This window comes from Anas platyrhynchos, chromosome 1 (assembly GCF_047663525.1).
Source record: "Anas platyrhynchos isolate ZD024472 breed Pekin duck chromosome 1, IASCAAS_PekinDuck_T2T, whole genome shotgun sequence".
NCBI classification, from domain to species: domain Eukaryota; kingdom Metazoa; phylum Chordata; class Aves; order Anseriformes; family Anatidae; genus Anas; species Anas platyrhynchos.
This window is the reverse complement of record NC_092587.1, coordinates 60,825,906-60,853,691: the sequence shown is the minus strand read 5'-3', so window position 1 is coordinate 60,853,691 and position 27,786 is coordinate 60,825,906. Positions and strand designations below refer to the sequence as shown.

General features: G+C 43.6%; 1 protein-coding gene across 7 annotated transcripts in view; it reads right to left on the bottom strand.

Moving 5' to 3' along the window:
• Window positions 1–27,786, bottom strand: part of DGKI (diacylglycerol kinase iota) — a 217,091-nt gene that overhangs the window by 156,936 nt on the left and 32,369 nt on the right. Inside the window, exon 1 of one of the 7 annotated variants that reach the window (XM_072039060.1) lies at window positions 20,698–21,048. The exons of the other annotated variants lie outside the window; for them this stretch is intronic. Within the exon in view, the coding sequence (XP_071895161.1) occupies window positions 20,698–20,786 (89 nt within the window). The 5' untranslated portion in view covers window positions 20,787–21,048. Of the gene's footprint in view, window positions 1–20,697; window positions 21,049–27,786 lie in introns of those variants that run through there. 7 annotated transcript variants of the gene reach the window in all.

Below are 27,786 nucleotides of genomic sequence, written 5' to 3'. Positions count from 1 at the left end.
AAATGTCATCCATTTTTATAACTGTCCACCTCATTAAACATGGTAGCTCTTAAAACAAAGAAACCTACAATGCTGAAATGTTTTAAGTGCTTAAACAGGAGACAAAATGCTACCCAATAAATAAGGGACCTTTAAGTCTCTAAAGCCATTTCCCCATGTTTCCATGGAAATAAGGACCTAGCTCCTTAACCAGGATGACATTAATGATCAGGTGTCTGCAGTCGCACAAAAGAGAGAAAGGGGACAGAAATTACCAGCTACTCAGTGGTGTGTCAATCCAAAGCACAATCCCCCCAGTTAGGGGTAGGATCCGATGCTCCTTTTGTACCCTCAGAGTTTCAGCAGAAACAGAGCTCTCAGTGTCAGAACAGAGGAGGGTTGTTGCTTTATTTTTAAAGCTGGCTTGCTAACTAAGTTTGCTAACTATAGAATTAAAACAAATAAAAAAAATGTCATCATCATCTGAAGGAGGAAGAGGAGGAGGAGGAGAAAGAAAGGGCAGCTTTAATAAAAGCAACACTATAAATGTGTTGCCACGCTCCAGCCCCCTCGCAATGTGTCTGTATCTTGGTTTAACCGAGCACTGCCACCCATGGCTAGATGCTGGGGACTCAAAAGGACTGCCCTAGATCACTGTGCTTGAGATTATCAGGGTTACAGCATGACCTGAAATGAAAATCAAGGATTTCAGAGCTAGGGAAATGTGCTCTAAATAAAAGACCCTGCTGGGTTAAGACCTATCCATCTAAGCTGAGAATGGAAAGGGAGCAGAAGGGTGAAATGGCTCTTCCAGGCACACAGCCTTTGCTATGGCCAAGATGAGAGAACCAGGTTTCCCCAAGGCCCATCACATTTCTCAGCCACCAGGCAGCGCTGCCACAATGCTGTGCTAAGACTCACCCTGGCCAACCTGAACTCTGGATGAATCCATGACTCCAGTCATTCTTTTGTTTTGTTCATTTGCTTCAACACGTCCTGAGTCTCCATTTGTCCTAACTGTTTATCATTATCATTGTTTTCCACTGAGCAGAACTAGAGTTTTTAAAACATTTCAAACAAAGAAAGTGTAAGATCGTTTTGCATGGTGCCCATCCAAAGGAGAGGATTTGAGTAAAGATTTGCCACCCACCACAGGGGTAGTGAAATGTCAAGGAAACAGTCCTCCACACGTGGGCCAGAGAGTGCCTTCAAGTGAAGCCTTCAGATCCAACAAAGGGAAGAAGGGGAAAAAAAAAAAACAAAAACAAAAAAAAAAAACACTGCATAGGACAAATAAAAGTTGTATGTCACACACACTTGGAAAATGCCTGTCAGGTTACTGTTTTTCAGGACATCAAAATTGCATACCAAAACCTACATAAGTATTTCTGTGTTGGATCCTCTTCTGTGCATCTCCTTTGGTGTCACTGGGACCAACCTTTGCCACTGAACTTTGTGATTTTCATCACAGAAATAATGTTAATAAAGTTTAATGAAGGCTGGGTCTGAAAGCCGTATTGCCAAACCAAAGGCACACTGAAAAAAAAAAGAAATCAGACCTAACTGTGTGTGTGTTCATCTAGGTATGCAAGGCCATAAAGAGATAGCATATAGAAAAAAGATACTTTCTTTGCCCTCCACAAATCTGGATCCATAAAAGAGAGCAGCTCAAAGTCAGTCCACAAAGCAGACCTTGTCCAGGGTCCCTTACATAACAACAAGTTGTGAAGTCAAACACTGGGGTTCTGGGGCATCAGATTTGGAAATCTTGGACTCTTCTCGTCAGGTCTGTACAAAATGTGGCCTTGGCCCCTGCCCATATGTGCTCAGGGCACCACAGGGTAGAAGGAATGCCAAAGGTGATTGCTTTGCATAGATTAGAATAAAACCTTGGCAACCTTTCAGAAGTTTTTAGGTTTGTTTGAACATGAAACCCTCAGTAGATCTCACTGTGAGTCAGACACAGAGAAAATATATGCAAGAGAAACCTCTTATACACAGAATTTCCCAAATGCTACAATGATTCTACACATTAATCTGGAAAAAATTACCATTTTTCATAGGTAATTCAGAAGACCTATATTAACCACCTGTTGTACAAAGACCTGGAATTCAGAGAGCAAGACTAATTTTCGGAGTAATATGCATTAAATATGTATACAGTACTACCTGCAACAAACGTATTTTTAGCAAAAAACAATACATTTAGATGACTCATACTACAGTTGTGTTTCCCTTCCTTCGATTTGAAATATGGTCAAGTCAAAAAGCCCTAGGGAGGTCTCTCAAACAATCTGATCCTACACTGACCATCATGTAAGGGATCACCTTTAAGCCTAGTCACAATGACACCAGCCCAACTATATCACATTGAAATAGGACTCTTCAGGCACTTTGATGAAGTGGAGGACAATGCAGATGAAAAGAACAGTTAATTTGTTTCATTTTAAACCATACTAATCAAATATACCCATGCTTTGCCAACTCAGACTCCAAAACTCAGCTTTACAAAAAGACCAGGACCAGAAATAACTTCATGTTTTGGGTAAACTCAATGAAAACAAAATATAAACATTAAACACAATCTGTGATATTGATTACAGCAAATGTATGAATCATGGTGTCATATCTACAATGTCAATGTATTTTATGCTGGGATTGTCTTTGAAGCTAATATACCTGTAAATCAATTAAAATGTAACCATCTGAGTAGAATAACAATCAACTTATTTAGCTCTCACCACATATAACTATTTCGGCATCCTCCAGCATTTATTGATTTTTTCTAATAATGTCACCACGAGAAAGAGAAACAATAATATTTTGACTTTCAGAAATGAAAATGGAAACATTAGTGTTTTACTCAACTCCCTACAAAATCTCAAAAGCACTGAAGGAAATGAAAGCAAGAATCCCACACCATTGCCTGAAGACCCACCTGTTCTTTTTCCATTTCTACAACTGCTTACCAGTAGCAGACTGCTGTGCCTACCTACCAGCTTAGAGAAAGCTGATGGATGACATTTAAATCTTCTCAAAGCTGTTCTTACAGCAAACAAATGGAAAAATTTTACTGAAGCAGGCAAGGCCAAGCACAATGTGAAAAGAGATGGAAAGCGGGCGTAACAACAACATTGTCTTTCCCGATCTTTCATATTTCTCTCCCTTGTCATTCTCTAAGCATTAATTTAGGAAGTGGCTTGGGACTTTATTCTGGTACAGATATCTCTAGAGAAGGTTTAAAAACCACAGAGATAATAAAAAATAAAAGAAAAAAATAACAATTTACTTTAAAAAACAAGTAAAAGCAAAATGAGCAGCAGTTTAGAATAGCATACAGTTTTGGGGGTGAAAATTACAAACCCACAGTCCATTACAGTAATCAGCACAGTTATGGATGCTGAGAGGTAAAGTAATAAAAAAGACCAAGCTGCTCATGATATTCTTCTTAATTGTATTTATGAGGCAGAATCTGTGCTATCCGAGCAAAGTCGAAATTACAAAGCAGCAAAGACATTTTTCTAAATAACTTCCTTTTCTTCGTGCCTAAACCTAATGCAGCTAACTGCTTCTGAAAGGCACTGCAAGAACACCTCTTGAGAACTCAGTTTAAGCCTACGCTGCAGCGTGTCATTCCATGTCAAGGTGCTCTGGCACCGGAGGACGTACAGACACGTTAGCACGACACTGGAGCTGGCATAACCCACCCTGGCAGGAAGCCCAGGGCTGCTGTGCCGTACCACAGAGGTGCTGCAGCCTGTACCAGCTGCTCATGCCTCTGCACAGCACCGTGCCACGCGTAGCAGCTGGCCACTGAGGAATATACCAAGAACCGAAGCCAGGCAGGAGGGGAGACTAAACCTAGGTCTGGGATCTGATGTGGGAAATCATGAAGATTGGAGGTAAGGAAATCAGAAACACTTAGCAAGGCTGACTGCCTGAGGAGACTCTAAGACACTCAGTGTTGTTCCTTTCCCAGTTCACAAATGGGGACAGCAAGGCATCCAGGATGAGACGGGGCCACTGCAAAGAGTGCCCACCAAACACCGCCCGCCTGTGCTGTGGTGAAGACCAGCAAAGAAATAAAAACCACGCAGCCATCAGCAATTCTGCCCCTGCTGCATGGCCTGAACCATGTCATGAGAAACCACAAGGAGGAAACAAAATATTGAATAGCTTCTCATCCAAGCAGCAGTGGACATCCTGTGCACAGAGGGACGCAGGAGTTCCGTGGAAAAACAGCGTGCAACTGCGTAATTAAAGGCTGAATCATAACACATATGCGCAAGCGGGTGGGAAAATTAATGTCCTGGCATTTCCTAACTTTTGCACGTTTGATTTTGCAGTCCTGATGGCACTCTTCTTCTATAGGGCGTGAATATGTGTCCAGCATGTTAATGAACACTCGAGGCAGCAATTCAACATTGTGCTCCCCGGATCAAGTGCTGCACCCTGCTGAACCACATCCGTACAGGTGCGGCTGTCAGTCTGTGCCCTTGCATCACAGCAAGAATGGCCATGACCTGGCGTAAAGGGTACTGGGGAGAGTGCCCAAACCTGCAACAGTTTTCCCTTCACACTATGAAAATATCCTGAAACAAAATTAGAAGAACAGGTCTGTTTCTATATCTACCCCCTGGAAAAAAAAATATATTATATATATATAATATTATTATATTTTCATATTTCCATTATAAAAGCTTCACTATATATATATATGTATAGCATTGACTGGAAAGGTAATAAATGCAGTGCAAAGAGAGTGGATATTGCAAAAACAGCCTTTAAAAGAAGACTGCAGCCAGTGCACAAAGACTATCATGCACAGGCACCTTACAGTAGCTCAGGAGATGGGAACCCAGAGGAACAGAAGTCAGTCGCTAAGGGAAAAGCTTCCAACACCAAGCTGTCAAAGGATTGTTGCAGCATCAGTGAAGGGGTGGGGGAAGAAAGGAGGAAAATCTCAACAGTGCCTCCTTTTAAGGGACTTAAATTGGCTACAGCCACCTAACCCAGCTCATATGCCACACTAGCTCGGGCAAATTCTCCCCCTTCCTCCCATAACTCCCGCCTGCCAACAAAACATGTGATAATGAATAATTGGATTCCGATAGTCTATTTTTTGCCACTTGAAGCACTATGTGGGCAGTTCAGAGGCTGTTGATATGCATTGTTTCCTCCTCTTGCAGAGATATGCTTTGGGTTTAAATTATTCCACCTCAAAGCCAACGCAGTGACTCGAGGACTCCAGGGGCTGACTGTACTGTACTCACTTCCAAAGAAAGAAAGGAGGAAGGTCAGGTTTTACATTTGGATTACCTATTGAAAAGCTTGTGATTCTTCCAGTCATTTGATATTAGGTGTTATTTCATAATGAGTGAACTATGGTTTTATTATATAGCAAGTTTTGTAATTTTCACCTCCCCTGCCTGTTCACTGAAAGCATGTGGAGGAACAGGGGGAATAGAAAACAGCTATCAAGAAACAGAGAACCATTGTGTCTTCAGAGTAGCTGCATCTCTGCCCCCAGTCCCATCTGCTCTGACCATTCTTCCTCAGGTAGCACTGTTCACCCTCATTTCTCATGACACTCAATCCTCAAACTAGGTTCTGGGGCACACCAGCATCTCCCAGCAACCACTCCTAAAAGGCAGATTCAACTAGGGTTAACTAGCTTCTCTTCTTTGAAAAAATCAAGTCATGGACCACATCAGAACAGAGCATCATTTAAGATGAGTCCTAGGAACAAAGCACAGCAGAGTAAAAAGCTTGGGGAGAGGGGACATGACAAGCTGTTTACAGATCTGTTTACAAAGCCACAGGCAGATGTGCTTTAGTATCTGGATAATACGGGTGTCTGCTTTTTCTCCCTCTTCCCTGTGCTTCAAAGCCCATCTTAAAGCCACCCATAATACTTCTCAAAGCACCCTGGTAAACTCAGAAGAGGGTGAAACTAAATCAACAAAAATGGATGTGCCTTCGGCTCTGTAGGCATACAATGGATGCATTTCTTCCTTCCAGCATGCGCTCCATGACAACCACCTTATAACCTTCACAAAAACACACGGTAACATGTGCAATAACCCAGCCAAGACTCCATTTTAATAGACCATCACAGTCTGTTCTAAATCAACTGCACACATTTTGCTCAGAACATTCCCAGTTAGTTCTTCCCATATCTCCTGCTATGTAGCATGAAACAAAGAGTTTGCAGCTTTGTTACCAAAGCAAACCAACCCTCCATACTGTAATAATACATACAATGAGGGACAGACTAACAAATGACAGAATATGTGCTGCAAGTCAATTTAATCCGAGATTATCTCTAGAAAAACATATTTTTCCTGTGTCTTGGAAGCTATAAATTCACATTAGGGCATCAATTCTGGTGCAGAAGTTCAGCTCAGTCTCCCCAGAAACATATATCTGCAGCTGGTCCACGTAGACTGCTTCAGAGGAAATAAAGAACAGCAGCAATAGTGGATGTGATTCTTTCAGACAGCTCTGTTGCAGGTAGAAAAATCCCAGCACGACTAGAAAATTTCCATCCCAGTTCCATCTGCTAACCAATTTATGCCCTCATTCTTGAGAGTTCCTTCCCTTCAGCATTAACTCAAATTGCTGCAGTTAACTGCTTTTGGGCTACTGCCCTAAGTTATATTTATTTATGCTTCCACTGCCTACCACCAGCAATTCACGCTCAGAGTTGAACTCAATATACAAGTAAATCTGGCAGTCATAATTGCTAGAAAATAATTTCCAGCAACATTTCATCTACTACCAGTTAGCTTCAGTGTGAGTGAATCGTGGTTCTACTACAGCAGAGCCCCAGTGCACAACTTGGTTAATTTTAAATACTATTTTGAAAGAGGTGTTCTTTCTCTAGTTTCAAAGAGGCTTTGAAAACTGAGAACAGTTTTCAAAAATGCTTAATAGCTTGAAAACCTAAAAATAGCCTCAGAAATTTAGTGCAACAACTTGGCAGTCAAGTCTACAGTTAAACTACAGACTGAGGGCAGAGACAGGAGACAAGTGTCAAAGGAACACAAACTGAAGACAAGACGTTCTCAGCAGGGAATGCAGTGGGAGAGGAGGGCAGAAACCTGTGCCAAGGCCACGAGGGGAACAGAGGGGAAGCAAACACCTGAAGCAGGGCTGGAGCAAGCCCTGCTGGAGGCTACGCCATGGACTTAGAACCCAGTGATGCACAGAGAGCAGTCCGACCTGGTTGCCCTAACATGTCCATGTCCTGGAGATTTTACTCTGGGGACACCCATGGACAGCTCCTGAAGCTCCTGTACCTCCTCCAGCTGCCTCAGAGCTGCCCAGGGAGCTGCTGGTTCCTCACCCATGCCAGTAAATGAGGACACAGAGGCTCAGCATAAAATGAAAGCTCTGAAGTCACCTAAGTATTTTTTAAACAGGTGTCCAGCTAGGAATGCTCCGTTCATTTAAAAGTGATAGGGGAACTATATGTGTGTGTGTGTGCGCATATATATATGTGTATATATGGAAGGAGTATATATACATATATATATATATATATATATATATATATATATATATATATATATGCGCGCACACACATACAGTGTGAAGCCCTGGACTTGGATTTAAAGGGTTTCCTTTAAGCCTGACCCTAACAGTCAGCCAAGGCTGCACTAAGAAAAGTAATGTCAGTGAAAATATTGGTGTCCAGAAAAATACTGTGAAATTAAATTTACGTCAGAAGTTAAAACATTGCATCTTCCCCTCTCCATACAATCTTACTTTGCCAAATAATTTGCCTCCTTAATCATCTCCATTTCTCTTTTCTTTGGAGATTCCAGAAAAATAAATAAATAAATAAAATACAAACAAAAACCTCCTAATATAAAGCGCATCCTACTGCATTTAGAAAAGCAGAGGAGCAAGGAATGCAAGTATTTGCAATGGTAATGTGAAAGAGAGAGAAAACATAAGAGCTACTTTGACACATAACATCCATAATCTGTTGGAGTCGTGCCTGGTTCTGTTCAGCTGCTTCAGACAAATGAAGTTAGTCCGTGCAGGTTGGGAAATTGAAGGGGGAGGAAATCCTCACTGCAGCGACCTGGGCTAAAATAGTCTTGATTCTCCACTTGGGCTCTAATGAACTTCTCATGCACAAAAGACTGCCAAATATAGACACCATGTAAGAGGTCTGGAATGAGCAACATGAGTAACTTGAATATTCTTCCTTACTGTCCTGGTGATCCACCACACAGATTAGATTCTATATCCCTTGTTTACTTCCTGTCCAAGTTTAAATGATTATCCTCTTCCCTTTTAAATCCCGTATGAAGGCCTATGTCTCCCGTGTTACTTATAGGAAACGAGCTCAGCATGGTCTCCATTCTCTTCACCTAATTATTGTGTGGGCCAAGAGTCAAAGCAGGGGAAACGGAGCTGAAGTATAAAAAATGTTGAAAAAAGTGGAACAAGGATCTTTAAAAAAAAAAATAAATACATAAATCAAACAGGGCAACAGCTACTGAACTACATGCCTATCACTTACAGGCATCATTAACAAACCATACTGCTTGCACCACCCTTCATCCCTCCCAGGCCTTTCAATTTCAAAGCAATGATTATATTTCCCCTGGGTTTGGACAGTGCCTAGCATGCACCAGATGTTATCACAGCTTAGATATAAAGAAAAATCTTTGCCATAATCCTTAAGTAGGCTAGCCCAATGAATTAAAATGTAAAATCAGCACAAATAGTCATGAAACTTTTTGAATCCATAGAGGGAATGAAACCCAGATAATATTTTTGTATGCCTACTTTAAGATTCCTAGTACACCTTCATATTATTTATTGGTTTAATTTATTTCAGTTCATCTCATAAAGTATCAGTTTTCACAGTTGTTTTTTTTTTTTGTTTGGTTGGTGTTTTTAATAATCAAAATTTTTGTTCTGCTAGTATAGTTAGCAATTAAATTCCTTTTGTGGGATTGTTGTTTTTTTTTTTTTTGTCGTTTTTTGTTTGTTTTTTTTTAACATCTAACCAAAAGAATGGAAAGTAGGAAGGTACGTTGCTTTTTTTAGTGCAGAACTTTCTGTCAAAGTGTGTATTTTCTATTTGGTGCGTTACCTTGCGATACATAATGTGCTGGGAAGTCATTTTATGCACTGGGTACACCTCAGAAGGGTTCTGAAAATAAGCAGCCAGAAGGGCAGGTCCTTGTGTGAACTCAGAGTCTAAAAAGAACAGAGGGAACCCCTTGCAATCAATCTTTCATGTGAATCTCCAGGTTGCTCATTTCAGGCAAATCAGGATACCTTTGTTACTTGTATTATACTAATGACTAACAAATCCCACTCAACTGGCACCCCCACCGTGAAGAAAAGAATTAAACTCCCCCAAAACTTCGTTTCCCCGTATCTTAGATAAGACTGATATTTAACAACACCTACAGGATTTTGTTTTCTTTTTTTTTTTTTCTTCCCTCTCTCTGAGCTGAACTGTCTGGGAGGAAAATGTCTCTCCAGCCAGCAAAAACAATAAGCTGCTCATTCACCATGCCCTTGCTGCTGGAGCTGAGAGGTGCCAAGGAGATGTACAAGATAAATGAGAGCAGGCAAAGGACGCTGCTCCTTTGGCTGGTAGTTTCATCCAGGAATGTGTCAGCACCTGTTGTACCAAGAAGGTGCCACCACCTGCATCATTCCTCAGCTGTTCCCAAAACCAGGACTGAGACAGCTCGGGTAGCACCGGCCTCCACTGACCCAGTTCTCCTGTTTCCATACCACACACATAACTTGCGTCTCTGAAGAGCCGTACTGAGCAGAACTCACCAAGCCCAGGGGGAACGTCTCAAGACCGAGCATCCTGGTCTTCTCAGAGGCTGAGAAACCACTTTTTCCAGGTTAGGAAGGCCAGCCCCGGACCCCACAGGGAGCAAGGCAGGTAGTCTTGCCCACATCATCGCAGTGCCAGGAAGGGCCATTTCCCATGGCCAATCCCACAGACCAAAAGACCAACACAATGGTGCAAGACCTACTTGAAGGGAGGCAATGTTATCTGACCCCTGCACCTCAATTTTGGTTCTTTATACACAATTAAGAAATTATTTTTTTCTTCAGATAGCTTTTCTTCTCTCCCCCACATTTTTTTTTTTTTTGTTAGACCCACTTTCTCCATATTTTGGGGCTGTTGCTTTGTTTTTTTCAGTTGCTTTGGTTTTTTAAAGGTTCTTTTCCTCTCCCCACAAATTGCTTTGCACAGGCAAAGCAAAACATTTCTTTCTTTCTAGTTTGCCAGAAAATCGCAGATCCTTGAGAACAAAGGTAGGTAGAGTGAGGTACTTGAAAAATCACTTGACCCTCTCAAAACTTTTGCTTTCTTCAAAGGAGCCACATACTTCTTGGAGTAGAACTGGGGAGACCACCTTGAATTCTCCTTTAACCCCTGCTACAAAGAGTCAGGGAAGAGAATCAAAAAAAAAAAAAAAAGAAAAAAAAGAAAAAAAAAGACAGAAAAACAAGACATCTGAACTGGAAATTATAGCAAAGAAATGAGGTTTACGAAAAGCCAGTGTTTTCTTTCTTTATACTACATTACTCTTCCTTAATGTGACAGCCAAGCCTCAGAGGACTGGTGGAGGGCACCGTGTACGCATACACAGGAACTGGAAAGCACTTTTCATTGCTTTTCCTGGAAACTATATTCCAGCTTCTGCAGAGAATCTCTTTTGGCATGGATCTCTAGGATGCCACATGCTGAAGGACAAGTGGATATAAACTGAGCTCATTGACTTCAATGATGCTGCCTTGTGAAAACCCTTCACTATAACTTTTGACCAAAAAGCAACTGCTGAGCTCCTCACACTTCAGATTTTCAGCTGATACAAACTACAACAGCACATCTGAGCAACAGGAGTGTGCAGTGGCCCACATTGCTCTGCACAGCTCTGCAATGAGAACTACAGCATCAGGACAGTGGGGAGACAGTTTCCATTCTTGTCTCCATTTGTAAACACAACCAAAATCTGACTGATGCGATCATTTCCCTGCCTGGCAGCTCAAGTAAACTCCTTTATTCCAGACTAATTTTTATGAAGGAAGAGGGATTTTCTGATCATGGATTACACATCTTCAGCAGCAAAACTAGAACCATGTGGGTAACATATTATTTCCAAGCTTAGTAGTTCTCTGCAGTTCCTAGTTGCTTTTAGGCTATTAAACCACACGCAGGCACAGTGAAAATTTTGGCTTTCAGCACAAGTCAAAACATAGCAGGAACCATCCATTAAATAAAAAATAAAGAAAGAAAAGAAAAGCTTGAGGCATGAGAGAACTGTTTTCAAGCAGAGTTTTGCAATGCATAATTTTTAGATAACTAGCCCCAACTTAAGAAAGATGGGCTCTCTACATATTGTTTTATGGAAAGGAATTAGGTTCCCCCAAGCCACATTTTGACTAAGCTGGCTAGTACAAAAAGGCCAGGAAGATGTGGCAAGGAAAGCCTCCACCTCTGCTCCAAACTCACACACGGTCCAACATCTCTGCAGCTGCAAGCCCCTCTGCATCGGTACCACTGCACGTGGAAGGTATCAGCCCACTCAGCACCACCAGCCCTGCTCTGAGCCAGCAGGATCCAGCAACCCTGCTGGAAGAGTTTTCTGGATCAGCCTCAACATGGCGAGATGGATTTGGGGCACAAGCTCACAGCTAGGGCTAGCTCAGGGCAAGCAGTACAAGCAGCTCACCTCTGTGTGCTCCAACTAGAACAATCTCAATGAGACAGCCCACGTGTTTACCTAAGCCCATAGCCAGTTGGCAATGGGTGCTTACAGAAAGAGCACGACAGCAAGACAAGCACAAAGGTATATCGCCTTCCACATCACCACCTTGTCTTTAGCAAAGCAGAACTAGGTTTCCCTGAGGTGTGTTGGGTCAAATCCTCCCACTGCATGCTCACCACTGGATTTGTACAGTGTTCCTTCGGCTGGTCTTCTACCATTGTGTGCCAATGAGTTCCACCGCATAATAATGAATCACCAACAAAAATAATTCCCTTTCTTTTAAAACTGTTTGATAAGTTTACGTGATGTTCTCTGCCTCTTATGGCATGGGAGAGAATAAATTAGCAGTCGCTATCTGCCTTCTGCTTGCTGCTTATGACACAGAGGTTGGTGAAACTTTTTATATCGAGTCTTTTCTCATCCATACACTGTTCCATTTCACTGACCAAATTACTATTGCTCTACTTGGCTTCTCTGACTTCTATTTGCTTCTGTGAGCAGGAAGCAGAAATATTCACGGAATTATCTACACTGACTACTAAATCTCTTTCCAAATGGGTAATAACTAATGCACAGTCCCTCCTTGCATGTGAGTATAGTTAACAGCAAAGTAATGCAGATGGAAAAAAGCAGCCCTATCAACGCAGGATCGCTTCCTCCATTTTACAGTCCATTCATTTACTACAAAGAGATCCTTCTGCAACTCGGCAGTTAATTTTCACTTTGAGTAGCCTAGATACAAGTTTCATCACCCTGTAGTTCATTTCCTGTTTCCAAACTGTTTCCAAGAGTACATTTAGCAACAACTATTCTAGCTCTAGTCCCTGTGGGAATCACTGATAACATCCCTGTAGAACGAAAAATGATAGTTTGCCTCTAGTCTTATTCTTTAATCAGTTTAGGCCAAGAATCTTCACTCAGGGACTGGTACAACTGAGTTTCTTCCAGACTAAGATGAGGAATGCTGTTCAAAAAAAGAAGAAAAGGAAATGCAATTACATTATGTCAATCAGATCATAAAATAAACAAACAGCTTTGGCAGAGGAACCAGAAGTACTGTGACTAAATACTGCCACTTCAGCCCATCATCAGCCTTGAGCATTCTTACAGTCAGGCTAAGGGATTTGTCTGCGTATCAATGGTAAATCCAAATCCCCAGAGGATTCATGGTTATCTCAAAGCTCCCATGTATCGGAAATAAAGCATTAGCCACTCGCCTCTACGGCTGAAACACACCACAGCTCTCGCTCATGACAGTGTGTTAGTGGTGGTCCAGAGGAGGTGGCAGTAAAGGGGCAATGCACTTGAAGACTCGGAGGCTGAGGTGAGATGGAATAACATTTTTTAGCTACTTGAGAAATAAATCTCTCACTTTCTAAGGCACACAACTCAAATACTGTTTGCTACAGAGGTAGCAGGCTTGCTCAGCATCCTCTTTATTTTTAGATTAAATACATTTAGATGCATTTCAATTAAAATGCAATCAAAATGTGCCTCAATAGCCTCTTCCACTGCTGCCACCAGACTGCTTAGAGACTTACGCTGCCTTTCAGCTGCCAGTTAACTCTGACAGAGCAACTGCCCAGCACTGCTTCACCAGCAAGGCCAGCATGTCCCAGCTGCCTGCAGGAGGCTGGGAATGGCTGCACAAAGGAGTGGAGGAGGGAAGGAGTTCATGGCCTCTGCGGCATGGAGCTTGATACCTTAGGAGGACCCACTAAACAAGCTTATATCATTTTAGCCCACTAGTAAGGCTTCACAAGCAGCACTCACAATGAAGAAAGAAGTCTGGGAGCTCTGCTGCATGTATTTTCTTATTCTTGCAATTCCGCTCAGTTCACTGGGCTGTGCAGATAATCATTTTCTATGCAGCCCAATAGCTCCATTTGTTGTCTCAGACTTCTTCCAATTTCAAGCCCTGTAGACCTCAGTTTTGTGTTGTTTTGTTTTAAGAGAAACATTGTAAACCTATTCAAATCCACGTACATCTCTAAACAAAGTGCGCTTCTGAAGTCTTTCTCATCTTCTCCGCTTAAGAGCATCAGCATCCCTAATCTGAGACAAAGAGTACAACCACAGTTCTTCTGTATCAACGATTTTGGTCACAAAAAGGGACAACAGAGATAGAAATTTGCTATCCATAAATGTAAGTCTAAACACAACAAGCGAGAGTAGTCATAAAAACAAACAAAGAGGTCCCTCTCTTACAAATGAATTGTGAAAATTGTCGCTGGCACAGTTTTCCTAACGCAAGCAGCACAGACATGAAAACTTTATTGGAAATTGTAATATCGGGCATAACTGCAACAGAAAAGACCACCGTGCTAAATAAAACAGATAAAACCTGGGTACATCTTGTGGAACAGAAAGTACCGTGGTTAACCGTGTTTGAACTTTGCAAGGCTGAGGTAAAGTTGAGGAAGAGGTCTGAACACAAGCCAAATCATTTGTGAGAACTGAACCTCATTTTAACCAGGACCAAGAAGTGCCAGGCTATAACTGAGCCCGAGAACATATGGATTTGTTTCGTGTTTAAAAGCACCGAAGAAGATATCAGCAGAAATGTTTTTCAGAAAACCATCTCCTTCCCATATAGGGAACGGCAGAAAAGGATGCACTTCAGAAAATGTCAGAATAAATCGATTCAAGGGTTTATTGACTCTACAATGACAACGGTTTTGTATCTTCCCACAGAACATCATCGTGAACTGCTCAAGGTGCCACTTTGTTTGAGTAAGACCCTTTCTGGGAAGACAGCCAGATATTTACAAGTTCACCAAAACATGAGTGGACCCCAAAAGTCGGTGGGCTTTTAAGCATTAAATAACAGGGAATATATTTTGCTCTGTAACTAACTTTAGGCACACTTTTGGTGTAAACCACATCACAATGCAAAGCCAAAGCTGTAACAGGGTGATTCATATCAAGACCAAGGAGAAGAAAGCTCATAAATGATAACACTGCTACCAATTATGCAGTGCTAATTTTCTCACCTAAAGCATCTTGCAGAGTGCATAGTACACCTTAGGTAAAGCAGTTATAGAGAAAGGTCATCTGTCTGCCTTTCACTGAAGCAGGTATAACGTACCTGGAATACACACAGGACCTTATAGGAGAGAACCAAAGGATGCCAGGCACCGCACATATACTGTGCTGAGCTGGGCTCCTTGTTTGCCCAGAGGAGTGCCTCTCAGCAGCCACCTGACAAACCCCATGCATTCAAACAAGAGCTGACCCCACTGGGAGCCTCTCCTACCCCCTCTCCCATCACTCGCCTCCCTGCCATAGCTCACCCCATCTCATGCAGCCCACGCGCTTGATCCTGGCCTCATCTCTGGGGAGGCGAGCGGGACGCTGCTCCTACATGATGTTGATGTGCTCAGGAGCTGCTAAGTGCTTTTAATAGCAATTTGTACCAGTCACGCTCATTTGGACACCACCTGCTGCACACAACAACATGAGACATGTTCCTGTTGGAAGCCAAGCTCAGACCTTGCTTGGTTTCTCCCCATGGGTTGTACACTGCTCTGCCTCTGGCCCTCTCCTCCCAAAAAGTTCAGATGTCTCGCTATTTCTCTCCCATGCAGAGGCATAAATCCTAACCTAGAGCTCAGTAAAGGGTTAAACATGCCAACCCCTGCTTTCTCTGTGCCCCCGCACCTCCAGTACTTCGGCTAAATGCACGACCTTCACTTTTAAAATAATCTTTTCAAACCTGATTTAAAAGTAGCAGTTTCCCACTCAAATCCAGGGCCATGAGCTGCTTTCAGTTCCTCACAACTGCATACATAATCAAAAAAAAAAAAAAAAAAAAGCAGAGAAGCAACAAAACAAAACATTTTGGCTGCTTTCTTTAAATTAAAATAAAAAATAAAGGCCTTTGGCAGTGCAGCACTGTGCTCCTCATAGGGACTCCTCTCCAGCCAAAGGACTCCAGTGATTCATTCACAATTCAGAATGATTAGAACAACATTTACTACCCTGAAGCTGAGGAAAACCTTGAGTTAAGGGAGTTTAAGTAAATATGGAAACACCTGGAGAGTTTCATTCAAGATCTGTGCAGGCAACACAAGAGTAGGAGTTAGGCAAAGGTTTCCTACCTCGGTGCTGCTTTTGATTAATTACAGTGGAAGTGCACTCTTTCATCAAGAATTTGAAATTAGAATAAGATTATTGCAAGAGAAATTTATCCCTGAGAAATTGCAGAAGACATGGATGAACACAGATAGTCATTTATACACAAATTTCTACTTTACCTTCCCTGCGTTACTCAGAAACACCCTCCTTTTCCCTCTCTCTCTCTTTCCTTCAAACTGCAGTAACAGTGTAGATATCCTCACAGAGCTATCCGCAGTGGCTTTTATTCCTTGAGGAACCCCACAGCTTCAGAGCACATCACTGTGTGCAAGTTTAGACCATTTTTGCTAGCACTCATTACCTGACATTTAGAGAAGTTACATTCCAAACATCATCGTGATGCATAGACCCTGGTGCACTGAATTCTACCAGGAGATTTTTCTCATCCTTTACAGTCTCTACCAAGTACTTTCTCCTCTCCCTTTTTTTCACATATGAATTTATTGCAAATGAAAACTGCCCTGCTGATAGGTCTATGCAATGCTCCACTTCTCCAGCAAACGCACAGGGGAGAAATGGATGAAAGTTTTTACATTCAGCCTTACCTCAAGATGCTGATAACATCATGCCATGGGATCACTCCCGAAAGGAAGGGGTGCCCAGGGTGTAAAGCCCAGGGAGTTTTTCCATTTCCCTTGTTCCAATGCCAGTTGGATTACTGTTTAACATCAGGGCTGACAGCAGGGGGCTGTGGTGGCATCCAACCACTGTGAACCATGCAGCTGCTTCCAGACTTTTCTAAATGAAGTCACAGCACCCCACATGCATTTCCATGTGCTTGCAGCATCCTGCATGCTCACAAATCCTCATCTGGAGCTTTAAAAAGTATACGTCCTGACTGCACTCATCTTTGGGAATTTGAACGTGTTTGTTGTTTGAGACTGTTCTAGCATTAGTAATGTTTGATGAAACAACCCGCTGCATGCAGATCTCTCAGAAACCAAGGAATAAGAATACTCTGGTGAGCTATGTTCAGCCACCTCCAGGGTGAGATATAAAATGTAAGTACTGGTTCAGACCAAACCGATTAGAAAATGTAAGAACCTACTATCTGAAATGAGCGTTTCACTGGTGGAATAGAGACAAAAGCTGGCAGAAATTATACTAACTTTCTAATTGTTATCGTCACCACTTCATGATTCATATTCCAAGGCCTGACACTTACTCAAAGTCTATGGAAATGCTAGTAACTCAGGTCTACTGCACTATATAGAGTTTATTCTGCATTTACATGCTACTTCACGTCTGTGTAATTTCATTCTCCACAGTCTGACAGGTGTAAGACTCCATCTTTCAAATGCAGTGGTAATTTGACCTCGGATTCATGCCCAGCCAAGCACAGCACAACGCTGTCCTGAGGTTCTCATGCAGCCCTCCTGCAACTACAGGGCAGACACCCATCTCACGAATATTTCCTGTGTCTCGCCGCTCCGTTTTGGCATTAGATCCCACGTTGGTGGAACTGGTGGCCAATTGTCACGAACAGCTGGTGATTTTTCAGGATGTATCCCGTGTCCTCATCAGCACCTCTGTTATTTCACACTTTACTCCCTGCAGTAACCCGAGATGAGCAGCATCCGGCCTAGATGGCTGGCTGCCCCTCGGGTTCTCAAGTTGCTTTATATAAAACACAGGCACACACAGATCAAAATCCCAGAGTACTAAGAGTATGTAATCAGGAGTAATGTTTTGATCCTGGTGGAAAAATCTTATGTTTGCTTGAAACAAGTATTTCCATATGAGGCTAGCACCTTGATTTTATTTTTAATCCTTTGCGGGGGGGATGGGAGAAACGTTGTCTCCAGATGACCACAAACACACACAAATCAGAGTGTGCTATCATGAATCCAACCATGAATTGCTGCTGTCTGAAAACTTGGAAATATAAAAATAGAATGAAGCTTTACTGCTCACGGATTCAGGAATCCCATCAGACCTCCAGCTCCCTCATTGGCATTTCTGGTCAATTCTCACAAACATTTCAAACAGTGGAAGGATGAACCAAGGTACTGGGCAACCAAAAACTGACAGAAGAGCTTCCAGCATAGGGCAATTATTGTCACCTGTAAGGAGCTGTGGCAAATCAGTTAGAGACCAGGTGAAAAAAAGCCTTCCAATTGCCTATACAGTTGCAGGTAAAAATTTGACTCCTGATTTTACTTTTGATCAGAGGAGACTGAAGCTATTCAGTCTAAAAACAACTTAAGAAATGTTGATCATAATTTTTATATATACATATATACATATGCATTTTATAGATGAGGAAATGAGCAAATAAACCCCATTATCCAGTCAGCAAAGCAATTTTCTCCACTGAGAAAAACACACCCAGCTGTAATCATCCAAACAGGCAATACTGGTGACAGCCCGAATCACTCCAAGCTGCCGGAGCAAGAAGCTCACAGCACCCAACGCTGCCCCCACCGTTACTCTCAATGTTACATGATGAGGTGGGGTCTGGGCTCTCTTTATGATTTTTGCTTTGTTTGGAATTTTGTTTTTGTTTTCTTACTATTTCAGTCTATCAACAGAGCTGGATAAGCTTGACTAGGAATTTCACTGAAGAACCTTCTGAAACATGTACTCAAATTTCATTGCTCTGCTCACACACTTGAATTCTTTCTGGAAACTGAACCCCAAAACACTAAGATTTGTGGTTCAGATAGACTTCCATATTTTTCCAGGAGCTTATTCTGATCGTCCAAGCTTTTGACTTGCAATATTGGTCTACATATACCAAGGGGACCAGCTTTCTTCAGAGCTCCTTGCTACTTGGCTTGTGACACCTCAGCTCTGCCTGGGTAGGTCTATGAAAACCTCAAGGGAACGTAGGCAAAGGGCTGTGCTTATAACACGGGGTCCCCATGCTGAGAAGACAGGTAGAGAGACAGAAGCAGAGAGATGAAAACAGAAAACAACAAATAGCTAAACTTCCTAGTACTGAAAGGAATGATTTCTAATTCCCTAGAGATGTTTTGGCAGTGAAAAGAGGTTTGTTTTTATCTTAGATGACCTATACATCAGTAATTAATTAGTAGTCATTAGAAAATATTTTCTACAGGAAAGCAAATGTACTTGAAATAGAACTTTGTAAATGCTATGAACTCAAAATGAGGCACAACGCTTACAAACACATAACACAGTTTTTTTCCATTGCCACGTAGATCTTATTTCACAGAAAAATGACTGAAAGTTCAAGCAAAAACTGGCTTTAGAAATGCAGCTCCTCCACGGCTATTTTTCCTACTCCAAGTACAAAAGGTGAAGGAAACAACATCCCCTAAACAAAACTGCAACATCCCACGGTTCTGCTAGTTCAACTGTTACTTTGTTCTGGAGAGCTTGATTTCAAAAATAACCCAAAAGTTTGGAGGTGCCTTGCCGCAAACAAGATGAGATCCTACACAAGAACTGGAACTAGGGTTGGAAGACAAGTCCTTCAATTGATTATTATCTGAAATATTCTACTTTTACCAGATCAATCTTAAACCTGTAGCTGAGGGTCAAGAATTATTCCCCTGCCTCCTTTAGAAGTGACAAATGAGAGCAATCTTCTACAGTGGGAATGAGAGAGAAGTTTTCAGGTTTCATCGATACATGTCAGTACGGTATTAATATAAACCTTTCTTTGAATACCTCCACAAGCTATGTCAGAGTTAACAAGTGATTTTTCTCTTCTGAGGGGAGTAAAATGCACTTAGTAAAGACTGCCGACTGACTAGTTTTTTGCATAGAAATCTATTGCCAATTAATATGATGAAGTTCCCTTGCTTTTCTAATTAAGGAGCATTATTCAGTATGAAATCTTTTCTTTTTATTATTTCATTTTAAGTGCAATTGATGAAATCAAGTGCAACTGCACAACAGGATTCTTCTGGTCCTTACTCAGTATGATGCAGGAATTGTTGTGAAGGTCACGGGCAAATAATTTCCTGCCATTATTGTGCGCCTGGAAAGGGAGTTAAAAGGTCTACTAAGGCAAGTGGAGGGGGGGTGGATCTAACCACAAAGCAAAGCAGAATTTCACAGGAACCAACCTGAGCCTGACCTGAACCACCCTGCAGATGACGGCAGGCTTTCCAGCTCCTTCAGGACTCTCTGAGTCAAACCCTTGTCGGGGCATTATACAGCAGTGCTTGGCTCTGTCATAGAGCCTGCAACAAGCAGGCAGGTTGAATTCAACAAGCCCTCGTTTGGCAGGGATGGGGATGCCTCTCCAAAGACTGTCATCTTCTGAAGGGAGTCCTGTTCCTCCCTCCTCAGCTCAGATTTGCAACAGAGAGCCTTTCGGGTGGTGAGGAAAGGGTTATACACGTGCAGGAGGAGGAAATCACAATTCTCAGGTGTGAGAGCCACCCAGATCCTGGTTTCCAGAAGACAATTCAAACGTTGCCCTACTCCCCAAAATGAGGAAATTGCTGACTGCTGAGGACTACAAGCAAAAAAAAAATGGCATTTCTGAATGCCTACTGCGCCATCCGCCCACCCTTCCCAACGCCCCTCTTCTCTCCCCACCTCACTCATCAAGCCATTTTCCACAGCGCTGCGTGCGCTCAGCTCAGGATGCCACGAGCAAACATGACCCAGTGCAGTCGGTGAACTGTGCTGAATAAGGTGCATCTAAAAACATCAGCAGATACAGCACAGCACCGCGCGTGATGTTAACTGTCACTCTTCGTGTGTTATTAGAGGAAGGAGAGAGAGAGAGAGAGCTTGAAACGCGTTCAGTGCTTGCAGCCGGCAGTCAAACAAGACTGGCCATTATGTCACTGAACAGCTCATAATTCAACGGCTCCTGCAAGAGCCCACTTACCAGCTATCCAAGGAGCCTGGCACGGACAATTTACACCTGTTCTGTTTCCTGCTGCTTTTGCAAAAGAAATCCATGCATCCCACACTCATAACTTCCAGGAAAAGACAAAAATGTGAAAATCCTGCTCCTCAGAGAGCCAGGCTAGGTAGGAAAACGGAGGTGTTCAATTTTCGAGGAAATCTTCTCCGGTGTCAGTTCATAAGCCCCTTCCCCTGCCTCCCACCACCATATGCCAAACTGAATCGGGGAAATCTAAACCGGGAGGAAGAAAGAAGCATGAAAGGCCAATTCTCATAAAAGAAGTGGCGCTTGCGAGCTGGTCAGTGCGAGCCTGCCGAAATGATGTATGGCTACATGGGGAGCGTATATGTGCATGCACATGCACGCAGACGTCAGCCCCTTCCTTGGAAGTGGATTAAGTGGCAGATGGTGTCAGAACCTGAGCCGCTGCTGAGAGCAGAGTTCACGCTGTCCTGCTTCCCGGTTCTGAGATGGGACCAACAAAGGCGAGCCATCCAAAAACGGCTGACAAATAGCTAGCAACCGGCTTTGTCATCGGCAGCGAGTGGAATGGCAGCCCTTTGCTTGCTCCCTTCTCCCCCCCCTCTACACACACAGTCCCTGCATGCAAAATTCTCTCTGAAACGAAGACAAAAGAGAAAACAAGCGTAGATGTGCAGTCTCCAAGCCTGAGAAAAACCAGAGGCTCAGTTTTACACAGGGAAACTAGAACCTGCTATTACCAACCCAAATACCAGAACCTGGGACAGATAGTGTGGGGGGAGAACACCCAGCTTAAGCTCTATTAAAAGCAGAGGGAGAACAAAGATGAAAAAAACACTGCCTTTGATTGCCAACACAATGAAAATAAATGAGGGAAATAACATTTGGGAGGGACGCACCAGCTGAAAGCAGTCACAATGACTTTGTGCAGGCACCCCTGTTATTAATAATTATTATAGATAATAAGGGTTTTCAGACTGAGCAAAAGGATCTTTTTTCAGTTCCTGAGACCTCATCTCTCCCTGCCCTGTCACCCACCTCCCCTTTTTCTCTCTCCTCTGAGCACCTGCTTTACATAGTTTTCCTTGTATTATCATCAGCTTCATGGATAATTGATAGCCGAGCTCGTCCAGCTGATGCTAAGAAAAGAACGACAAGGTGGTTCGACACACGCCTACTATAAATAGACACACAACATGGCCAGCATTTGCCAACATCTGATGACGCTTTCCTCCCTCCTGGGTCCTAAAGTTAGCTAGTTTCTGAAAGTCAGGAAAGCAAATGAGAGCAAGGTAAAAATGCTTTCAATTAATTTTGCAGAGATTGAAGGGATAAAAATAAGAGTGGGGCTTTATATTTTTATGACATGCTAAAAATACCCATTTTAAGAAACCTTAGGCTTAGTTTGCAAAGCATGGTTTAATTTCCAATCCCCCTCTCCCCCTTTTTTTCCTCTTGGCAGCAGCCACGAAGCTCAAAATACTGAGCTAGTGCCAAGGTCTCGGGAGGTAGGGCCAAGAAGGGTCACGAGCAGATCTTGCTGCTACCACAGCGTGCAGGAGCTAGACAGAGAACACAGCAAAGCTCACAACTGCACCAAACCCCAAGGTATCTCTGTGGAGCACAAGTGCTCCTGCTCAGCAGTTCAGAGGCCAGACTTGGAGGGCAAAGGCTGTCAATCGGCCAGTGCAAGGGAATCACAGCTGTCTCTGCATGGCTGGCACCAGGCACAGGCTGCCGAGGGCACTGAGTCAGCAGCAAAGCCTCCAGCCCCACTGCCAGTTTGGTTCTGGACACCGGGGCAATCTCCTGAGCTGTCCTTGATAGGAAATGCCAGAGGTAGGCTTCCAGCTGGAAAACCCTTAGTCGTGCTTGGCTCGTCCACCAGCAAGCGAGGCAAAAGCTGGGAGAGGTTTGCTATTCCTCCATGCAGTTGCTCTTCAGCTGCATCTTCATGCTGATGGCCCTCCTCATGGCCCCCTCCAATCCCTCAGTGCAGGACCATCCTTTGCCAGATGCACTCAGGCTCCCCGGCATGCTCACCCTAGCATACAGCTCACCTCTTGGCTCAGTTACAGTGAGCATACAGCAACCGGTCTTTCACAAGGCAGGTGGCACTTTCTGCCTTCAAGCAGGGCAAAAGTGATGGCCCAAAGGTTCCCCTGAGCGTTTCTACCTCTGGCCGTGGAGGCTGAGCACATGATGTTCTCAGCACGCTTGGTGTGCCTTTTACCAACAGCTAACCCAACATGGCACAGGCTCCAAATTGTTCCTGGACTGGAGCAACTGCTCATCTCTTTTTGTCTTAGTCACTGTGTCCAGTTGCATTAGTTGCATTTTGCTGATCAGATCTACTTTTTTTTTTTTTTTTTTGGCTCATGTGAAATGCTTATTTCTGGAAATTCTCAGAACTAACATAGGCTTTTTCTGTTTGCCAGGTTTCACTCGCTGGCAGCCAACTAAGCTTCACCAGTGCAAATAAGGCGAGTTGCAGTTTAAAATCCATCCTGCCTAAGGAAAGCGGCCACAGCCAGGCTTTTACCCCAGCACGTACTGAGGTATCAGCGTTGGTTTTGTCCTTGCAGTAGCTACCTCTCTTTTTGGAGCTGACTGAGTTGCACGTGGCACTACACTCAGGTCTTTCTCATTGTTTTTCCTGGTGGTAATCTCAGCCTGAAAGCCATTTTAGACTGCAGGAGAACAGCTATATGAAAATAAACAATTAGTTCTAATTCCCAATCAAATCTTCAGAAGAAAAAAAAAAAAAAAATGTCTCTTCCAATAAGACAAACTGTTTGCCTCCCGCAATTTACCATAGTCGGGCTGTCATTGCACACAGACAGTGCCCAGTCATGACAAGAGCTCAGAGTACAGGGAAGAGGAAAAGAAAAGAACCTAAACCAAACGTCAGCACAGCTCTGTGCCAGGCAGCAGGCACACAGAAAGAATAGTGGTACAAAGCCACGCAAGTTTGAGGAGTAGGAGGACTTTTTCTTAAAAAAAGCTCTAGAGATCTGCATAAGGTGGAGGTTTCATCTCGAGAAGCTCGTAGCCCAGAGCTACCAAGAAAAGCTGCATCAGGAGCAACAGAAAAAGCTCCCTTTTTATAAAATTGCTTACCTCGCCAGTGCTGGAGGGCAAGCACTGTACAGGGGAAAACAAAGGATTGAAACAATTTTTCTTCTCACCAGCCAAAACATACATACACCAAAATGGAAGCTTTAAATATTTAATGTCTAAAACAAACAAGAGAATTTCCCCCAAACGAGACTGCTGGTTCAACACAAAGCAGCAAGGCTCGCAGTAAAATTAAGAGAAGTTTTAGATGCAGCATGCAATAATACCAATGGGAGATTGATAAAACCCATTTGGAGGTAAAAAAAAAGAAGCAGCTTCCCTTTGCAGTAGGGGAGAGCCAGGGATCAGGTAGGAACAACTGACCTTCCCTGTCTTTGCCAGGCTTGCATGAAGTGGTTAACGCCACCAAAAGAGTGGGAGGCAGTTAGCAGGGATCAGCGCTAGGAGTCTCAATAGATTATGCTATTATTTTGAGATTCTGTAAGAGAACAAATTAACCTTCTTTATAACTCTTGGCTCACTTTAATAGATTTAATGGATGTCACAGGCTGGAAATACCATCTTACATTCCTTTAATTTCCACGCTGATTGTCCTTCTTACAATGGAAAACCACTATTGGAGACCTTGGGTGGGGACGCGGGTGCTGTTAACCGCACGGTCAGGCCCTCGGCTGCCTGGCTGCTGCCTTGCTCACACCCCCATGACTGAAGCAATCACCACCCTGGCACCAGCAACGTCTTTCCCCCAAGCTCAGAGCAGCAGAAGCCATCAGGATTTTTCTGCCTTCCCTTATAACAGACAGCACCATGCATTTCCTCAAGCTCAGCTGGGTACCTTCACCTACGGATCCCCACCACTGCAGGGACTCAGGAGGCTGGCAGTGCCTGACAGCCCTCTTGGTAGCATCTCGTGCCACTTCTGTGAGTTTTTCAGACTTGCTGCTAAACGGCTTAATCTTACCCACAGGGAAATAAGAGTTCCTTACAATTCGTGATACACAAAAATTCAAAATACTTTTCCCTACAAACTCAGACTCTGCAGCAGCTAAGTGTTTACCTGTGCTTCTAGGGATGAGTCCCAATGGCCAGCATAGTTCTACCCAAGCCTTTGCTCCCCTCACCACACACAGACCTTTCTCTTTCCCCTTCTGCTGTTTTCCCACCATCATTTCAAACATCATTTTTTTAAAAAAGAGGTTGGTTGGTTTGTTTTTCACCTGTATACAGGCCTGAACACCTCCCACAGACAGAAAGGCAGAAGGAGGCTGAAACTAAACCTGGGACAGGAAACCTACCTTACAAACACCAGTGTCAGCCTCCACACAAATGGCTCAGCCAGAGCCCCGCAGACACTGTCGTGCTGAAGCCTCCTGAGGCCTCACCCTGCCCATCCACCACTTACTCTGTTCACTCAATTTTTGACTGTAAATATCAGAAGCTTATAAAGGTTCGGGTGGGCAGAGGGGTGGCACAGCTGCAACCCCCTCTAGGAAAATTTCTTCACAGTTGTTATGAACTGGAGCATGTATTTGACATTTCCACAGGAGGCACTTCCCTCTCTGACAGAATTGAGCCACAAGTGAGTGCCTGGGGTACGTATCACAGCTTTCCTTAATGTGCTGCTTTGCAGGCAGACCAGAAAGACGGAGAAATAGATGCCACAGGCTGCACTCGTGAATTCATTCAAAGCGTGAGATGCTGCGAGGTCTGGCGTAGAAATGGTGGCATTTTGAGACACATCATTGTTGCTGCAAGAACTCGATGGACCCGCAGGAGAATCCCACACATCCTCCCGGGTTTTGCCATTACTGGCTGTCCAGCTCCAGCTAACAGCTTTTCATCACTGCCCCTAAGCTAAGTGAAAGGGAATGATGATAATCTCCCTCCCAGGACTGTTTGGGCATTGGTCACAGGCCAGGTTTTGAGCATTGCAGGGTCGTGTACTGTGTGGTTCAGTCTGCCAGCCACTCAAGATGCACAGACCGCATCTGCTTCTTGAGGCCCCTGCCAACATACCCATTGCTTCTCTGTGCAAATCGCTAAGGAGCATGTACGTAACCCAGGCAGCAAACAAGAAGGGCACTCTTTAAATGGCAGGAAGGCACAGGAAACAGGAATTAAAGTGTGCCCTAACCCTAAATTTATGTTGTAAATGTATGGGCAGAGGTGGCTTGGAGGACATTTTTCTTTGTGTGTCAAGATGGGCATACCCCGTAGCCGTGGAGATTTTGTTTCCTTCGGGAGAGGCGTTTGTGCCCTGCCCTCCTATCTAGGTGGAGATGGGGATTTTACAGACTCTGGGGGGAAACAAAGATAAGCTGGAGAAGCGAGTTCACAGCAGCGTGTCTATTTGAGGAGCTCCTGATGGCACAGCGTCTGCAGAGTAACACGCACTGTCTCCCTCGGCTCTTGCTTCTTTTTTCTTTCTCCTTTTACTTTTCCCACACTTTTTCCTTTTATAGCTCTATCTTTCTTCTGACATTTTTGATGTCCACAGCTCTCTGCAATTAACCTTATTTTTCCCCCCTCATCTTATTTTTAAATGAATGCTTTGTCTCTCTAAAAACCTTTGCTTTCCTTAGCTAATAAGACTTTCTTTTCTCCTTTTTCTTGCTGCACCTTTTGCTATCCCACCCCCCTCCCCACCTCCTGCCATGCTCCTCTTTCTAATTCAGTATTCTCATTACTTTGCACTTATTTTCTTTCCCTGCCTTCTACTTTCTACTTTCTCCATCAGCCCCCTTCCCTCCCCTTGCCTTGAAATCTCTCCCTGTCCCACCCAGCTCCTTTTTTTCTGCAAATCATTCCTCCCTTCCCCTTTTAGCCTGCTTTCTTCTTACTCCCCCATTTCATTCCTACCCACACAGTGCGCATTATGCCCTTTCTCCCCCCATGTATCAAACCTGTTCATTACATTTCACTTTCCAGATTTCAGGTTCTTACATCAGCCTCCTCTAGGCTCAGATGTTCTCTTCTTCATGTTACTGTGCATTTCCTGTCGCCTACCCTTTCCTTTCCCCATATGTTCCCCATCCACCCTCTCCCCTCTTCACTGTCCTAGGATACATCCTTTTACTAACAGGCAAGACCCATCAACATTTTGGACACAAGTTTTTCTGATCAGGACTAAAGTCCCTGACACCGGGGGCTCTCCCAACACTCCTCCATCCCTCTATGTGTCTACAAGCTCCCCACACGTGCCTCAGCCCTGCTACAGTCTTCTCTCATCAATCACCCTCCAGCTGCTTTCCTCACCTGGGGTAAACCATATCATTTAAACCTGGATAGCCAATGCTCACAAAGCCAGGCATGTACTATGCCTTACAACTCTCACAATCCTTCTTTCTGGTGGGACAAGCTTACAGCTTGCTATTTAAAGGCATAGATACCAAAATCATCCCAATTTTGGATTTTACCAGCAGTAATCTGATTGATAAGCTACCTGTCATAGCCTTACTGGCATGAAGTGATGTGTGCACATGCACATGGGGATGAGCAGGGAATGCTGCCCCGTGCCCACTGCTCAGCAGTAATGTGTGCTGTAATGGAAGCTACAACCACCACCAGACACCAAAGGAAAAATACAGTTCCCCCTCAGCATGAAGTGTGTTTTTCAGCAGACAGAAGGGCATGATTGTAATGAATTATTTAAAAAAAAAAAAAAAAAAAGTTAAAAGAGTGAGATCAACAACAAACAAAATCCAATTAAGGAAATCTCTCAATCAACCTCCCAGGTCTGGGGTTGATCAGGGAGCCATTCAGTAGGACCTCCAGTACAGAAGCTCGAGGCTGTACAAAGATGGTTATTTTCCATGCTGTGCTGATCTAAACAAGAGCTACACTTAACCTCCTCCAGCCTCCTCTCACTCCCTGAATTGAGCGACTGCAGGCTTTGGTGCTTTAGTTCCAAATGGGAAACCCGCAATACCTGGTGAGAGATGTTGTTGTCACTAGGGGGCCTGGCAGTGAGCAGACAGCACAAGCACCAAGCACCCAGGCTCTTGGAGC